This window comes from Thamnophis elegans, chromosome 2, assembly GCF_009769535.1.
Source record: "Thamnophis elegans isolate rThaEle1 chromosome 2, rThaEle1.pri, whole genome shotgun sequence".
Taxonomy (NCBI): Eukaryota; Metazoa; Chordata; class Lepidosauria; order Squamata; family Colubridae; genus Thamnophis; species Thamnophis elegans.
In genome coordinates this window covers 145,070,479-145,085,037 of record NC_045542.1, presented here as the reverse complement: position 1 = coordinate 145,085,037, position 14,559 = coordinate 145,070,479, and the positions used below count along the sequence as shown (strand labels likewise).

At 42.5% G+C, this 14,559-nt stretch overlaps 1 protein-coding gene across 1 annotated transcript; it reads left to right on the top strand.

The window, feature by feature from the left end:
• The first annotated feature begins 649 nt into the window (after positions 1-649).
• Positions 650-13,141, top strand: LOC116505029 (probable peptidyl-tRNA hydrolase 2). Its single transcript, XM_032212333.1, has 6 exons — positions 650-780; positions 886-960; positions 3,511-3,612; positions 5,338-5,435; positions 9,269-9,383; positions 12,088-13,141. The coding sequence occupies exons 1-6, from the start codon at positions 685-687 to the stop codon at positions 12,175-12,177; spliced, it is 576 nt and encodes a 191-aa protein (XP_032068224.1). The 5' UTR covers positions 650-684; the 3' UTR covers positions 12,178-13,141.
• The last annotated feature ends 1,418 nt before the right edge of the window (positions 13,142-14,559 follow it).

The window sequence follows — 14,559 nt, the reverse complement described above, 5'->3', positions numbered from 1 at the left end:
TGTGGTTGAAGTTGAGGTAGTTGTTTACAGGTAGGACGTTATAGCAGATAATTGTGTGTACTATGCTTATGTCGGAACATAGGCAGCGTAGTTCGTAGTCCAGGCCTAAAATTTCAAGCCTAGTGGCTTAAGGTATTTTATTAGGAGCAGAGGAGTTAAGTACTCTTCTTGTGAAATACCTCTGGGCCTTCTCTCTATTGTATTAATGTCCGATATACAGTATGGATTTCATACTGTAAATAAATTTAAATTTAAATACATTTAAATTTAAATAAAATGCGGGTGCTTAAGTTCACAGACCATGCACAGTTTCTTGTGCAAATTCAGCTTCTCTATACACCACAGTCATTATTACTAACAGCCACCTTGATGTAATGCTTAAGGCTACCTTAACTTTTACAAGGATAGCCGCACTTCAGATGATAGCCCCACTTATCTTTCAACTTGGACTACAACCCCCACAGTTCCCAGCGGCAAGGGTCCTGCTCCTAGAAATCCACGTGAAACCCGAAACCATTAAAAGCCAGCCCGCGCTCTGTTACGGGCGCAGGTAATAGTCGCAACCCAAGAAACAGGCAGGGCCATTGGTCACCGAGCGATGACGAAAGGAGCAGACGCCGTTTCATTGGTCGAGAAGCGAGAGAAGTGGCCAATAGGTGGGCAGAGCGCCGGCAGCTGTAAGGAATGGAGTCGCAATCGCCCGATTCGGATGCCAGCGTCGATGAGTCTCTCTTCGCCCTCTTGCTGGACCTGGGGATTCCCGAGGCTGCAGCGAGGAGGGTGGGGTCACTTTTGTCAGTGGATCGGGATCCGGCGCGGGTTGGGGATCCATTCCGCTTGGTTTATTTCTAACCCACCCACCCCCTCCTCTTTTCTTGCCTCCAGGCTCTGGCGCTCACCGGAGGTCATTCTGCTGAAGCGGCGGCGCAGCTTTACTTCAGTAGCGGTCTCGATTCCCAGGTATCTGCTTTTGCGATCTTGGTTTCCGTTTTTGATCCAATGAAAGATCGGTTTCTGGCCTAGTGCCTATCTATATATATAATATATGTATATACGATCGCATTTCAAGCCCTAGCCTGATGGTGCATACATATATATGTCCCAGGCTTGGTTGACTCTTGATGGGTGATGATGTAATGAAAGGGCTTTGGGAAATTCCTATTATGGCTCTGCCTGAAGGAGGTAGATCTTTATTATGTAGAATAGACTGGCCCAGGCCTTAATGGCCCATTGACAAAGGTGTGTGTGTGAGAGAGTTTCTGCCTCCCTTTTAGGGGAAATATTCTGCCCTTTTAATGTTTCATTTTTCTAGGAGAGGGGTGGATACTAACTTCCTACACTACCTATCATTTCCTCAAGAAATATTTTTCTTGAGGAAATGATAGATCTAAAAGGATTCACATATTTGTAGGGATATTAAAAGCTCTGACTTGCAAACCTTTAATGGAATGGAGGAGGCGGGAGAACTTATGTATTGGTGCATTTCCAGAATTCTATGGATGTTAATTTGTAGTAGCAAAGCAGCAAAACTCTAGTGGCACCTGAAAGATAAATATATTTCTCATAGTATCAGATTTTCTGGCTGATAAAGGTGATGTTAGGTGATGTTACTCCAAGTCACTCTTAATTTTTTTTTAAAACTATCCCTATCCCTGTGTTCTGAGTAGCTTTATTTGAAAAAAAAGAACATAATAGAAAACACTTTACTTGTATCCAACTTATAATTCATTTGCTTGGAGTACCATGAAGCAAATAAATAAAGTGTGCTGAAACATGTGTCTACTAGTCTATCCTACACTTTAAGTATTTTTATAGTTTAATTTTCTAAATTTCTTCAAAGAATTATGAATGACCTAAATGCTTATGATGTATATTGAAGAATATATGGATGATGCTGTTCTTGCCGCAGAAACATGAAAACATGTTTCTTAGATGCTAGAAGTGAATGATTTGAAATGTAGTTCAAGGCTTGAATTGCATACATATTCTGATTAAAGGGCTATATCATTGTACATGTATATTTATATAACACACTCGCACAGACTTAAACTTAGTTTAAATGCCAAAATTCAGTCTTGCTTCTACCAGAAAATCTGGCTTCCTAATTTTTCAGAATGTAACCACCTAGTTTTCTACAGAAGCAAAGCTATCTATGTGCAATTACTCCAAAACCAATTCAAGATTCAGCAATGCCAAGGCCTTTTTTTACAAAGGGACTTATGAATTACACAGTCCTTGAGAATCATCCTGAAGTGGCAAAAAATACTTCTCCCTGGCCTTAGGAAATATTTATGATTTGGAATAATTATATTGATGAACTGTAATCATACAAGCTGCAAAAGTGCAGCAAATATGATATGCACATTAATTGCTTGAAACTCATATATAGTACCATTTTAGTATAATGTCTGTAATATATGTTTCAAGCAGTTAATGCACTTATCATATTTGCTGCACTCTAGTAGCCTATATGATTACAGACCATCAATATAATTGTATGATTTTATATATGTATGATTTTTGTTGATATAAACAAACCTGTCCACAACTCTAACCTAGAAGGTCCCTGCAGTTGGGAGAAAGCATACTAACCCTTTCCACCTTCTTCCAACCTCTGCTTGCATATTGTTCACTGTTTAGTTGTGTAGTGACAATGTAGGGTATATACTGTAGTGACTGTGAATGTCTAGAATTAAGATCAAGAGTGATCATAAACCATTAATGGATTGGAGGGGAAGACCATCTTGGAACATAACCATTTTCATAAGGAGAGGAATTTTTCTACTGGGGTGCATGAGATTAATAACATTGTAATAGTGCCATCTGTTTCGCTGATGAGTAAGGCAGAATACAGGTAGTCCTCGACTTATAACAGTTCATTTAGTAACCATTCAAAGGTACATTCAACGGCACTGAAAAAAAGTGACTTATCATTTTGCACATACACCACCATTGCAGCAGCCAGATGGTCAAATGCTCAAAATTCAGATGCTGGGCAACTGACTCATGTTTATGATGGCTGCAGTTTCGCAGGGTCACATTTGATCACAGTTCACAACTTTCTGACAAACAAGGTCAATGGGAAAAGCTACTTAAGAATTGTGATGTTAACTTAAGAGCTGCAGTGATTCACTTAACAACCATGGCAAGAAAGAAAAAAGGTTATAAAAAAGTGTCATAAAATGGGGCAAAACTCACTTAACAATTGTCTTGCTTAGCAACAGAAATGTTGGGCTCAATTGTGGTCATAAGTCAAGGACTACATGTACTTCCAAAAGCAGTGTCGGTAGTTATTTTTGCTCCTCTGCACATTAGCCCACTGATTTATCAGTAAGGTAGACATAAAGCTGGTGATTGGCCAAGGATTTTCCTGTGAACTTCATGGATGACCAAAGATTTAAACTTGGGTGTCCCCAGTCATAGTCTGACACTTTAATATCTTTGCTCTGTGATTTCATATATAGTTTATTACAACAGAAAACTTTATTACGGTCAAACTCTCTTTTGCAGGATGAAGATGAGGCACAGGGCAGTGATGTCAATCTTCTTCCAGGCAGACACCACAAGATGGTCTTTGTGGTAAACATGGAACTCTCCATGGGAACTGGAAAGGTAAACTCTCTTCAGGGTATATTGTCTTCTAACATTTTAAACTTTAGGGTTTTTTTTAATCTGATTTCATTATGAGGGGCAGATCCAAGGCTGAAACTAATAGTCAGCTGGAGAATCATTCAATAACTTGAAAAGCTTTCAAAAAGCTTAGTTCGTTTTCTTCTAATATGATAAATGTAACACCTGTGGCTCAGTAACAAGTGTGAATTACTTAAGTCCTCCAAGTACAGGCAATCCCCAGTACTCAAACTGCCTAAACTCAAAATTTAAGATTGTCCAACTTAAAAAACAACCTTAGTTACAAACAGGCTGCTTATTACTAAAAATGGCAAACCTCCTTGTCTTTTTTCTAGCACTAAAGCCATGCAGTGCTTTCAGGAACTGCTGAAGTCAAACATTTTTAATATACAGGTTGGTTTCAGCAGTTTCTGAAAACAATGTATGCCTTCAGTGATTCATCAACTCAAGAAAGGACAATGCTGTCTACCATTTACGGTAATAACCGAAATAAATAACATTTATAAGTTTAGGTTGTCCTTGACTTACAACCACAACTAACTCCAAAATTTCCACTGCTAAGTGAGACAGTTGCTAAGTGAATTTTGCCCCATTATACGATCTTTCTTGCCACAGCTGTTAAGTGAATCACAATTATAGATAAACCTCCAAGTACTTCAATGAACCTCTAAAACAGTGGTTCCCAAACTTGGCAACTTTAAGACTTGTGGACTTCAACTCCCAGAATTCTCCAGCTAGCTCTTCTGGCTGGAGAACTCTGGGAGTTGAAGTCCACAAGTCTTAAAAAGTTGCCAAGTTTGGGAACCACTGCTCTAAAAGGATGCAAATGACCTGTTGTCTGCAAGGAAAATGGATGAGAAGCAAAACATCTTCAAAGAAAAAACAAGTCCAGTTGCCTCCTGAAAAAGCACCATGGGAGAACCATGACCTGGATGACTGAGAATCTCTACTGACTTTTAGCTATACAATTTGGGATGAACATCCTTTGAATGGTGTGGGAGTAGGAATGGATTTCCAGAGGAATAAAATGGCAGACTACAGGAACCAGGAGCACTGCTAAGGTGATCCTGAGGGCACAGATAAACCTCCAAGTGCTTCAACGACCCTCTAAAAAGGATGCAAGTGATCAGCTGTCTGCAAGTAATATAAATCCTTCCATTCCCCAGTATCTTGTCAGAGCTGAAGAAGCTTCTTGGATGAGAAGCAAAACATCTTCAAAGAAAAAACAAAGTACAGTTGCCTCCTGTTAAAGCACCTTTGGGGACAAATTCAGTTTAATGACACACTTAGGGAATGGAACATCTTAATCCAGAACTGCCTGCATTGTTGATCCATGTTTACAAGATGAATTTGTCAGGATTTCTAACTAGACTCCTACATACAACTTGCAAGTAATGAATGATCCCTTCCCTAGGGATATAGCAATAGCAATAGTGTTTAGACTTATATACAGCCCCATACTGTTTTATAGCGTACTCTGGGCGGTTTACAATGTAAGCATTATTTGCGTATTGCTCCCAACAATCTGGATCTTCATTTTAAAGGATGGAAGGTTAAATCAACCTTGAGCCGGGTCAGGATCGAACTGCAGACTGTGGGCTGAGTTTGCCTGCAATATTGCAGTCTAACCACTGTGCCACCAGGGGCAGCAGAATTATTTCGGCAGAAGCAAGACAAACCCCTAATTTTGAATGTTTTCCTCCACAGATTGCTGCTCAGGTGGGGCATGCAGCAATTGGCTTGTTCCAGCTGGTGCATGAAAAGCCAAGTCAGAGGGGCATGATCAACCAATGGGATGAGCATGGGTAAGGAAATAAGATTGGGCCATCTTTGTCAGGATTCTGTTAAACTTGGTTACATACATACATACCGTATTTTTCGGAGTATAAGACGCACCTTTTTCCCTCAAAAGAGGCTGAAAATCTGGATGCGTCTTATACACTGAATACACCATTTTTTGCCTCCCGAAACTCCGCCCCCTTCACCAAAGCGGCCATGCATAGCTTTTAGGAGGCTTTCAGAGAGCTCCTGGGGGCTGGGGAGGGCAGAAATGAGCAAAAAACAGTCCATTTTTTTGCCCCACAGCCCCCAGCAGCATTCAATAAGCTTCTTAAAGGCTATCCATGTCTTTTTTTTTTGACAAAAAATGGGCCATTTTTTGCTCGTCCCCCCCCCCCCCAATCCAGCACTCTACAAGCCTCCTAAGGGCTATTCATGCCCTTTTTTTGAAAAAAAACAAACGGTTTTGGGAGGTTTGCAGAGTGCAAAAACTTATTTTAAATTTTCCTCTTCAAAACCTTGCTGCGTCTTATACTCCGAAAAATACAGTACGTACGTATGTACATACGTACATACATACATACATACATACATACAAACTACAGCAGCTGGCTTCCCCTAAGATGCAGCTAAACTAAAAGCAAATAAACCACTTAGTGGCTTAGAGTGTTGCAGTAAACCACTATACTGAATGAGCACAGTTTAGGATTAAGCAACTTAAATTTCCAACTGGATGGGTAATGTGCTAAAGCTGATACCAAGGTAATAAAATAGAGGGTGTTAATTTAATATAATAGGCTACCTGACTGGGGAATTTTGGGGATTGAAGTCCACACATCTTAAAAGTTGCTGAGGTTGGGAAACACTGCTGTAGGCTATAAAGAATCTTGAAAGTCTGTCCAAAATGTTCTGTCTCATGCTAAACAAAATCAAGGAAGTGTTATTTTGAGTTTCTTTTGTTTGCTTCAAATTCCTGGCCCATATCATCTTTACTACGAATGGTTCATAACCTTCCCCAAGATCATCTCTTAATTCTTTTATATTACACAAATTAGGCTGCAAACAAGCCATAACTTTGGGCGATATGGTATTCTTTAGCTTCAAGGTCTAGGCCAGAAACTCAAATGGGATTCTTCCGTGTTCAGTCTCCTTTCTGTTCATAAATGAAGCTTGGTTCAGAGCAATCCTCTGTCACCTTTCTGATTTTATTCATAAAGCATACAGTAATGCAGCTTGGTTGGCCATGACTTAGTACAGTGATGGCTAACCTTTTCCGGACTGAGTGCCCAAAGCATGCGTGTCTGCGCCCGAACCTCCAAAATGCAATGCATGCGCAGCCCCTCGCATGTGCCCCCCGTGCATGCACGCACAGCCCCAGCCCCCGTGCATGCACGGCAGAGACCCCAAGAACAGCTGGCTGGCGGGATGTGTATGCACATGTGCAGCAGAGCTGAACTGGGGTGACGGCTCACGTGCCCAGAGAGGGCGCTGTGTGCCGCCTCTGGCACATGTGTCATAGGTTCATTATCGCGGACTTAGTATATTGTATAAGTCCAGCTTCTTTAGTTTGTAAGCCAGTGATGGCGAACCTATGACACGCGTGTCAGTGCTGACACACGTAGCCATTTCGGGTGACACGCACATGCTCCCCAAACTTGTTTCAGCGGCAGCTCTCAGCCTGGGCGGCAGCGTCACGCAGGCTGTGGAAGGAGGAGGAGGAGGAGGAGGAGGAGGGAACCAACCAAAGAGAGGCTTTTACCGGGTCTGCGCCCCACAGCCAGGATCGTCCTTGCGCCTCAAGCCGCGTTTCTTCCTGCAAAGCCCTTCGGGCAACCCGAGAGTTCCGCTTGACGCCAGAAGGGCTTTGCAGGAAGAAACGCGGCTTGAGGCGCCAGGATGGTCCTGGCTGTGGGGCGCAGACTCGGCAAAAGCCTCTCTTTGGTTCCCTCCTCCTCCCCCTCCTTCCACAGCCTGTGTGACGCTGCCGCCCAGGCTGAGAGCTGCCGCTGCCGCACAACTGAGGGAGGGAGAGGGAAAGCAGAGGTAGCCTCAAATTCCACCGTTGGGACAGGGGAAAGGGCTTGTCCCTCAAGAGTGGGGGGGGATAGAGGTGGGAAGAAGGGGCCCGGCCTGTCCCCAGCGCCCCCCACAGACGGATTACGGATCGAACGCTTCTCTCTCTGCAGCCTTTTTCTGCAAGTCCCAGCTACTCAGCGGGGCGTCATCATTTCCGGGGGGTTGCAGTTTTCCAGCTCAGATATCAGGATCCGCCGGGATTAAGTGGGAGAAAACGCCGCTGGCCGAGCGGAACAAACACATCCAAAGGTTAATCTTATTTTACGAAAACACAACTTCCAAAAGTCGATCGTGGCCTCCGTCAAGAAGCTCTTCCCCCACCCTCCACCCATTCTGGGGTCTTGGTGTCCCTCGGCTAAGATCCACCCCGGAAAGCAGAACGGGGGCAGCCCTCCTGTAATTCTGGCTGGGTTAAAGAGCAGGGATGGAGGAGCCATATCACACCTTCATTCAAAGGGTGGGGAGGGGGAGGCCCGATAAAGTCCCTCCCTTGGGGTGTCTGAAGTCCCAGCTGAAGCAGCCGAAGGAAAAAGGATAAGCATCCGTCGCTGCCCAATGGCGCTTGGGGGAACCCCGCTGGGCAGAGCCAGTCGAGGCTCATCCTGCAAATGAGGGTTTCCTTTGGGGAGGGCCAGGTGGTTTCAAGCACCCCAAACAGCCAATCTCTCTCTCTCTGTCCCCCTTCCTTTGCTCCTGGGGCTGCAGAACTTTCCATGGGCTCAACAGTAATTGAGTAAAATTCTAAGCCACTGCAGTAGCTGCTTTTTGGTTTTATTTTTTTTAATATTTATCAGTCTCTCTTTTAGTTGAAGAGTTGAAGTCCACAAGGCTTAAAGCTGTCAGGTTTGAAGACCCCTGGGGTTTTTTTCCTAAAGGGTTAGGGGTGCAAGGTTCTTGTAACTTGACAGCTTTAAGACTTGCACGCTTCAATGCCAGAGTTTCTGAGCCAACATTTTGGTTGCTAAGCAGGACCGTTGGTAAGTGATACTGATAATAATATCAAGGGCAACATACGAAATCGACTGATGAACAAAGAAGTTACTAAGCAGCTATGTTAAATAATTTGTTTTTGGTTTATTAAATACAATTATATTGCAATTATATATTTTTGTAGTTTAAACTATAAATTGCGCAAAATTATGTTTTTGTCGAAGTGACACACAACGCGAGTTATGCTCGATTTTTTGCCGATTTTTGACACACCACGCCAAAAAGGTTGCCCATCACTGTTGTAAGCCATGATTTACAACAGTCCAGAGTTTGTGAACTAAGGTTGTGTCTTTGTAGGGGCAAGGGCTGGTAAAAAGGGTAAGCCCCATTTAAGGGTTTCTTTAGGGATCTAAGGACAAAAAAAACCTTTCGGTGGGTCCTTAAATCAGCTTGTCTCTTGGGAAAGTTGCTTTAAGAGATAGAAGGACTTCTAGATAGTTTAAGCCCCATATATTTAAAAAGGGCCAGAGATTTGACTCTCCTAAGCCAGAGGTGATTAGAAGTGGGACAGATGTGGTGCAGGGATCTTCTTCTCGGTTTGTTTACTGTGGTGGTTGAGTCATCATACATCATGTTCAGCCGTACATTAACCTCGAAAACCCAGTTTACATAAAATGCTCAAATCCACTTTTCTGGGAGATGATGGGTTGGTTTTGCCCGTCAAAAGGTGCAGACTTCAGCACACGACAAGGTTTCGTCCAACTGCTTTTATAATTTGTTTTAGTTAGGCTCCTAGCCAACAGGAAGGGTGGTGTGATGGTCTTACAATGAAGTATTGCTTTGCCCTTCTTAGTGCAAAGAAAGTTGTACTTCAGGGAGTCAACACAGACCAGTTGCTGGAACTGCATGCGCTCGCCCTGAGTCTAGAATTGCCAACATACCTAGTGCAAGATGCCGGAAGGACACAGGTAAATTAGTTATTGGGGGGGGGGGAATGTATCTCCATAAATGTCTCATCCTGAACCAAGCGAACCAAGCTGGCTCATGTGTTGTGAAGGGAGGGTTGGAATTCATGCCATAGTTTATGAGTCAGGCAGACTGAGAGCATTTTCAAAGCCTGAGAGAGAGAAAAAAGCTTGAAACTTTTTGCCTGTTTTAGAAGAATGTCTCTTTGAGAAATAGAGCTAGTCCTCGACTTACGACCTGTCGCTTAGCAACAGTTCCAAATTATGAAAGACTCCCCCCCTCCCCCCAAAGCTGCTTATGATCCAGTTCCGAAGTTCCAACATCACGTGACTGCGTTTTGGGTGCTAAGCAATAAGCCTGCATTTATAGTATCGTAGTCGTGACCATGGTTTATTTTTTTTCACAAAAACCAGTGTTTACTTTTGATTCCCCCCCAAAAAAATGTTCTTATTTCGAGCATTGAACTTGTTTAACAACCGTCCAAAAAAAAGTTGCAAAATCAAGTCCAATCAGATGATCGGCTTTATGACCATGACATCTTACAACTAATCGCCAGATTCCATTGTGGTCATAAGTCGAGGACTACCTGTATGTACAGGGGAATAGGTGTAGAGCAATTGAAGATTTCTCTGAACAGAGATGTTTTGGCACTTACTTATGTAAAAAGATGTATCGGCCGCCTGTCTTAAAAAAACCACAATTCTGGCTTTATATAAGTCTTGTGAACTGCCCAAACTTAGAAACAAAAACCTGGTGCTTGATTAATTATTAATAGTTTTTATTTTATTAGTTATTATTAGTTATAATAATCAAGGTAATCAATAAAGATAAAGATTCCCCTTGCATGTATGTGCTAGTCATTCCCGACTATAAGGGGTGAAGGGGATGGTGCTCATCTCCTTTTCTAAGCTGAAGAGCCAGACCTGTCCAAAGATGTCTCCATGGTCATGTGGCCGGCATGACTAAATGCCAAAGGCGCACGGAATACTGTTACCTTCCCACCAAAATTGGTCCCCATTTTTCTACTTGTATTTTTACATGCTTTCGAACTGCTAGGTTGGCAGAAGCTGGGACAAGCTCACTCTGTTATGCAGCGCTACGGATTCGAACTGCCAACCTTTCTGATTTGACAAGCTCAGCATCTTAGCCAAGGAGCTATCTTTCAGTTATTTCAGTTAAAAATTATTTGTAGGTCTTTTTCTCACTTTCTAGTATAATTTAGACCACAGCATTTTATTGACACTGTTGGACAAGAATGAAAACACAATAGTTCAGCTCTTATTTATGCCCCTGAAAGCAACTTTCTACTACAGTTGATACTAAAAACCAAATGGGATGGAATACAATAGACTGGATTCCCGGGAGGGAAGAAGAGCATTCCAGAGGAATAAGAGACAGCTGCAGTCCAGATATTTTGTGTGAGAGAAAGAGGGTGAAAACAGTCCCTCCCTAATAGTTCTCCCTAATAGTTCTCAGCATATACTATAGGTGCAGATAGTAGAATGCTTCAGTTTAGCAGGATTCTGTCTTGAGGTGTGGAACAATAAAGAATTCACCTTGGAAGAATCATCACGTGTCTTTCTTGGTTTTGGGACCTGACACCAAATCTAGCATCAGTTGTTTGTCTCCAGCCATGACATCCTATGCCTGACAGAACAATTAGTCTGTGGAACGATTTGCCTCCAGATTTCGTAAATGCTCTAACACTGGAGGTTTTAAAGAAGAATGGACAACCATTTGTCTGAAACGCTATAGGTTTCCTGCCCAAGCAGGAAGTTGGATAAGGTCTCTTCCAACTCTGTTATTCTGTTATTTTGACCCCCTCAAAAATGACAAAGTAAAACAATACTTAAACGGGGGTGGATTTTGAAACTTTTTTTTAAAAAAGTTTCTTTTCACCATAAAATGCCATTGACTTCTCAGTTTCAGTTTTCACTTTATTTGTATGCCGCCCTTTTCCCTGGGGGGACTCAGGGCGGCTCAAGGATATATGAATAAGCAACCTTGCTGAAGAAACTGATTTGGGAGTTTCTCCATTCCTTTCCCTCCCCAAATTTATCCACATCCATCAGCACTTGTAAGGGAAGCACTGAATAAATATTAAAATGGATTTCTGCTATTGGCTTCCCCTATCCCCCTTTTTACAGGGTTATTTCAGTAAGAATTGCATTATGTCTCCCAAATACATTTACCTGTGTACATCAGCCGAGTCATATCCCAAAGATGCTTTTTTGAAAAGGCAACTGGGCCTTCTTGTATTTTTTTCTTTGCAAATATTTTGCTTCTCCTCCAAGAAGCTTCTTCAGTTCTTCAGAAAAACCAAGAAAGTCCAGTTGCCTTTTGGACAAACCTGACATGGATGCCTGAGAAGCTCCATAGACATTCAGCCAAGTCATAGTTAAGGAACACTGGAGAAACCAGCATCACAGCATCTACAATGCTGAGCTAGAGCACAGTATGTTAAAAGAAGCCCATAGGCATCAAGGCGTCCTTGGTGCTCTCTGAGCTTGGTTGTTTTCTTGCAGACGTTTCATTACCCAAACTAGGTAACATTAATCAAGATTCAGCACTGATGATGTTACCTAATTTGGGTAATGCAAGAAAATAACCAAGTTCAGAGCGCTAAAGGAAAAGCCACAACCGTTCTGAACTCTCATTCATATTGCATGGGTCCCTAATGAAAAATAAATACCCTTCTTTTCTTAGGTCTCAGCTGGGTCACAGACAGTCCTTGCCATCATAGGAGAAGAAGAGCTGGTGAATCAGGTGACCGGGCAGCTAAAACTGCTGAACTGAGATGTTGTGAAGTTTGGCTGCCTGTGGGATCCCAGGGGGGGAAGAGCCTAAGCCATCTCCTCCTCTGCCAACAACTCAAGAAACCACCCGAGCCGAACAGACACCTCAAAAGACAGCTGTCTTTTGTGAGAGGAGCTTTCTCCTAGACAACGGAAGTGATAGTTCTCCGGATCCAGATTTCTAGTGGGATTCTCAAGTGGGTCTGTGTGAAGGTCGGACCCCCTTAATTCTTCACCATTTATAACCAAGCTGCTCTATATTAAGTAATGCTTAGGCGTTTTCAGTTAAGGGGAAAACTCCAAGGATCATCCAAGGTTGCCTTCCCCTCCTGATGCCCTTCAGATGTATTCACATAATCCATTAACCCCAGTCAAGTGTGGTCAACCCCCCCCCCTCCATCTTTCCCAAGTGAGAAAGTGCAGGTTACTCTAGTATATAAATTCTCACACCATTTGGATATCTTGTGCCAAGAGTATAACACTCTATTATTATTATTTTCTGTGATGTGAAAAGGAACAAGTGTGGCAATTTTTGGAGAGCTTTATCTGACTTATCTGCTAGGACTTCTCTTCAACAGCCTGTAGAGAGCCAAAGGACGGTTGTTCCTATTTAGAAGGCTGTAAACGTCTCTGTTTAGCTAGTGTATATTGTAATTGGTGGTGTCTTGTTTGTATCTTATTTTTAACTTCCACAAGTGGGCTGTGTCTTGCTTTATGACGTCCTTGGTATCAATTTCCAAATGGCTTTGAAAAACTGAATTTTCAAAGCAATGCTAGTCCTGTTAGGACATTTCTCTTTAACAAATAACTGGATTAAATTGCAGTGGTCAGCATTGGGGGTGGGGTGAGGGATGTGCAGCAACATGACGGTCTAGATTTTCCCAACTTAAAACAGCTCTTTTTTTAATGTTTGTGTGTTTGTTCTCAAAATGTTAAGAATAAGAAAAAGCCAAGATTATGTAGCAGATCTGTGACAGCGTCTTTTTCTGTATCTTTGTTAAAAGTGATAACATTATTTTCTGGGTTTTTTCCAATGTTGGTCCAATAACTCTTCTTTGCCAATACACATAGATCCCTATGCTAATTTTTGCATAGACAATCCCCCCCCCCCCCCCAAAAGAGTGGAAATTCTAGATTAATATGTTCTGATACTAGGAATGACTGGAGAATTTCAGCAAAACCTGAATTGTATACTGTATTTTTCAGAATATAAGATGCACCTTTTCCCCTCAAAAAAACAGGGTGAAAATCTGGGTGCATCTTATATACTGAATACAGCATTTTTGGCCTCCCGAAACCCTGCCCCCTTTGCAAAAATGGCCGTACATAGCCTCTAGGAGGCTTATAGAGTGCTCCTAGGGGGCTGGGGAGGGCAAAAATGAGTGCTATAAGCCTCCTACAGGCTATACATGCCCTTTTTTGGACAAAAATAGCCATTTTTTTGCGAAAAACGGGCCGTTTTTGGGAGGAGGTCTGCAGAGTGCAAAAACTTGTTTTTAACTTGCCTCTTCAAAATCTTGGTGCGTCTTATACTCTGAAAAAAAACGGTAGTTGAGATTAGCTTTTTAAGGAATGGCTGATATTGATCAAGTAGCAGCTAATGTGGTGTGTTCCAACATAGTTACAAGTCTTTCTCTCTGGCAGAATTTTTAAACATTTGGCAATCTGAAATTTAATACTTGTCATTTTCCCCTCCCCCCCTTAGTTTTTTAGAAAACTAAGGGTTGGATTTTTTTTGGTGTGTTTGTTAGCTCCTCCAACTATTAACTGTCAATACATGCTATGCTTTTTGTTATGCCTCGCACTCGCACCTCTTAGTGCATGCTGATGAAATAGTTGTGCGCAGATGATGAAACCTGTGCAATTTGCTGTACAAGTGGTTCGTAAAATAAGAGGACAAAGCCTCTAAATCTAAGCTCCATTTGAATGACTTTTAACGATAAAGCAGTATCAGTGGTTGGCGATGGATCAGCTAGCTAGAGACAGCCCCAGGCATACTGAGGCATTGATGAATTTGCCTCCACTTGCAATCAGATCAATTGGAAGGCTGGACCGTCTATTGGCTTACAGGAACAGCATCATCTAGAGCTGCACAAATATCCTATTTGTGCAGCTGATAAAGCCAATTTTTTTTTGTTGCTGCCTTCACTTAGTACTGTGATTTGGCCCACTCCCCTGGCTGCCTTTCTTGAGTCATGGGAGTCTAAAGCTCGAGTGGGGTGAGTGGGGGGGGGGGCTCCCTTTTTCTTTCCTCCAATAGCAATGTTAATCTCCCTCTTCCCCCCTCCTCTCTCTCTCACCATGCCATTGAAGTCAAGTATTTTGCCACACAATGACACTCATTATTGGTGGGAACCCACATTGCAGACCAACAGGGAAAGAC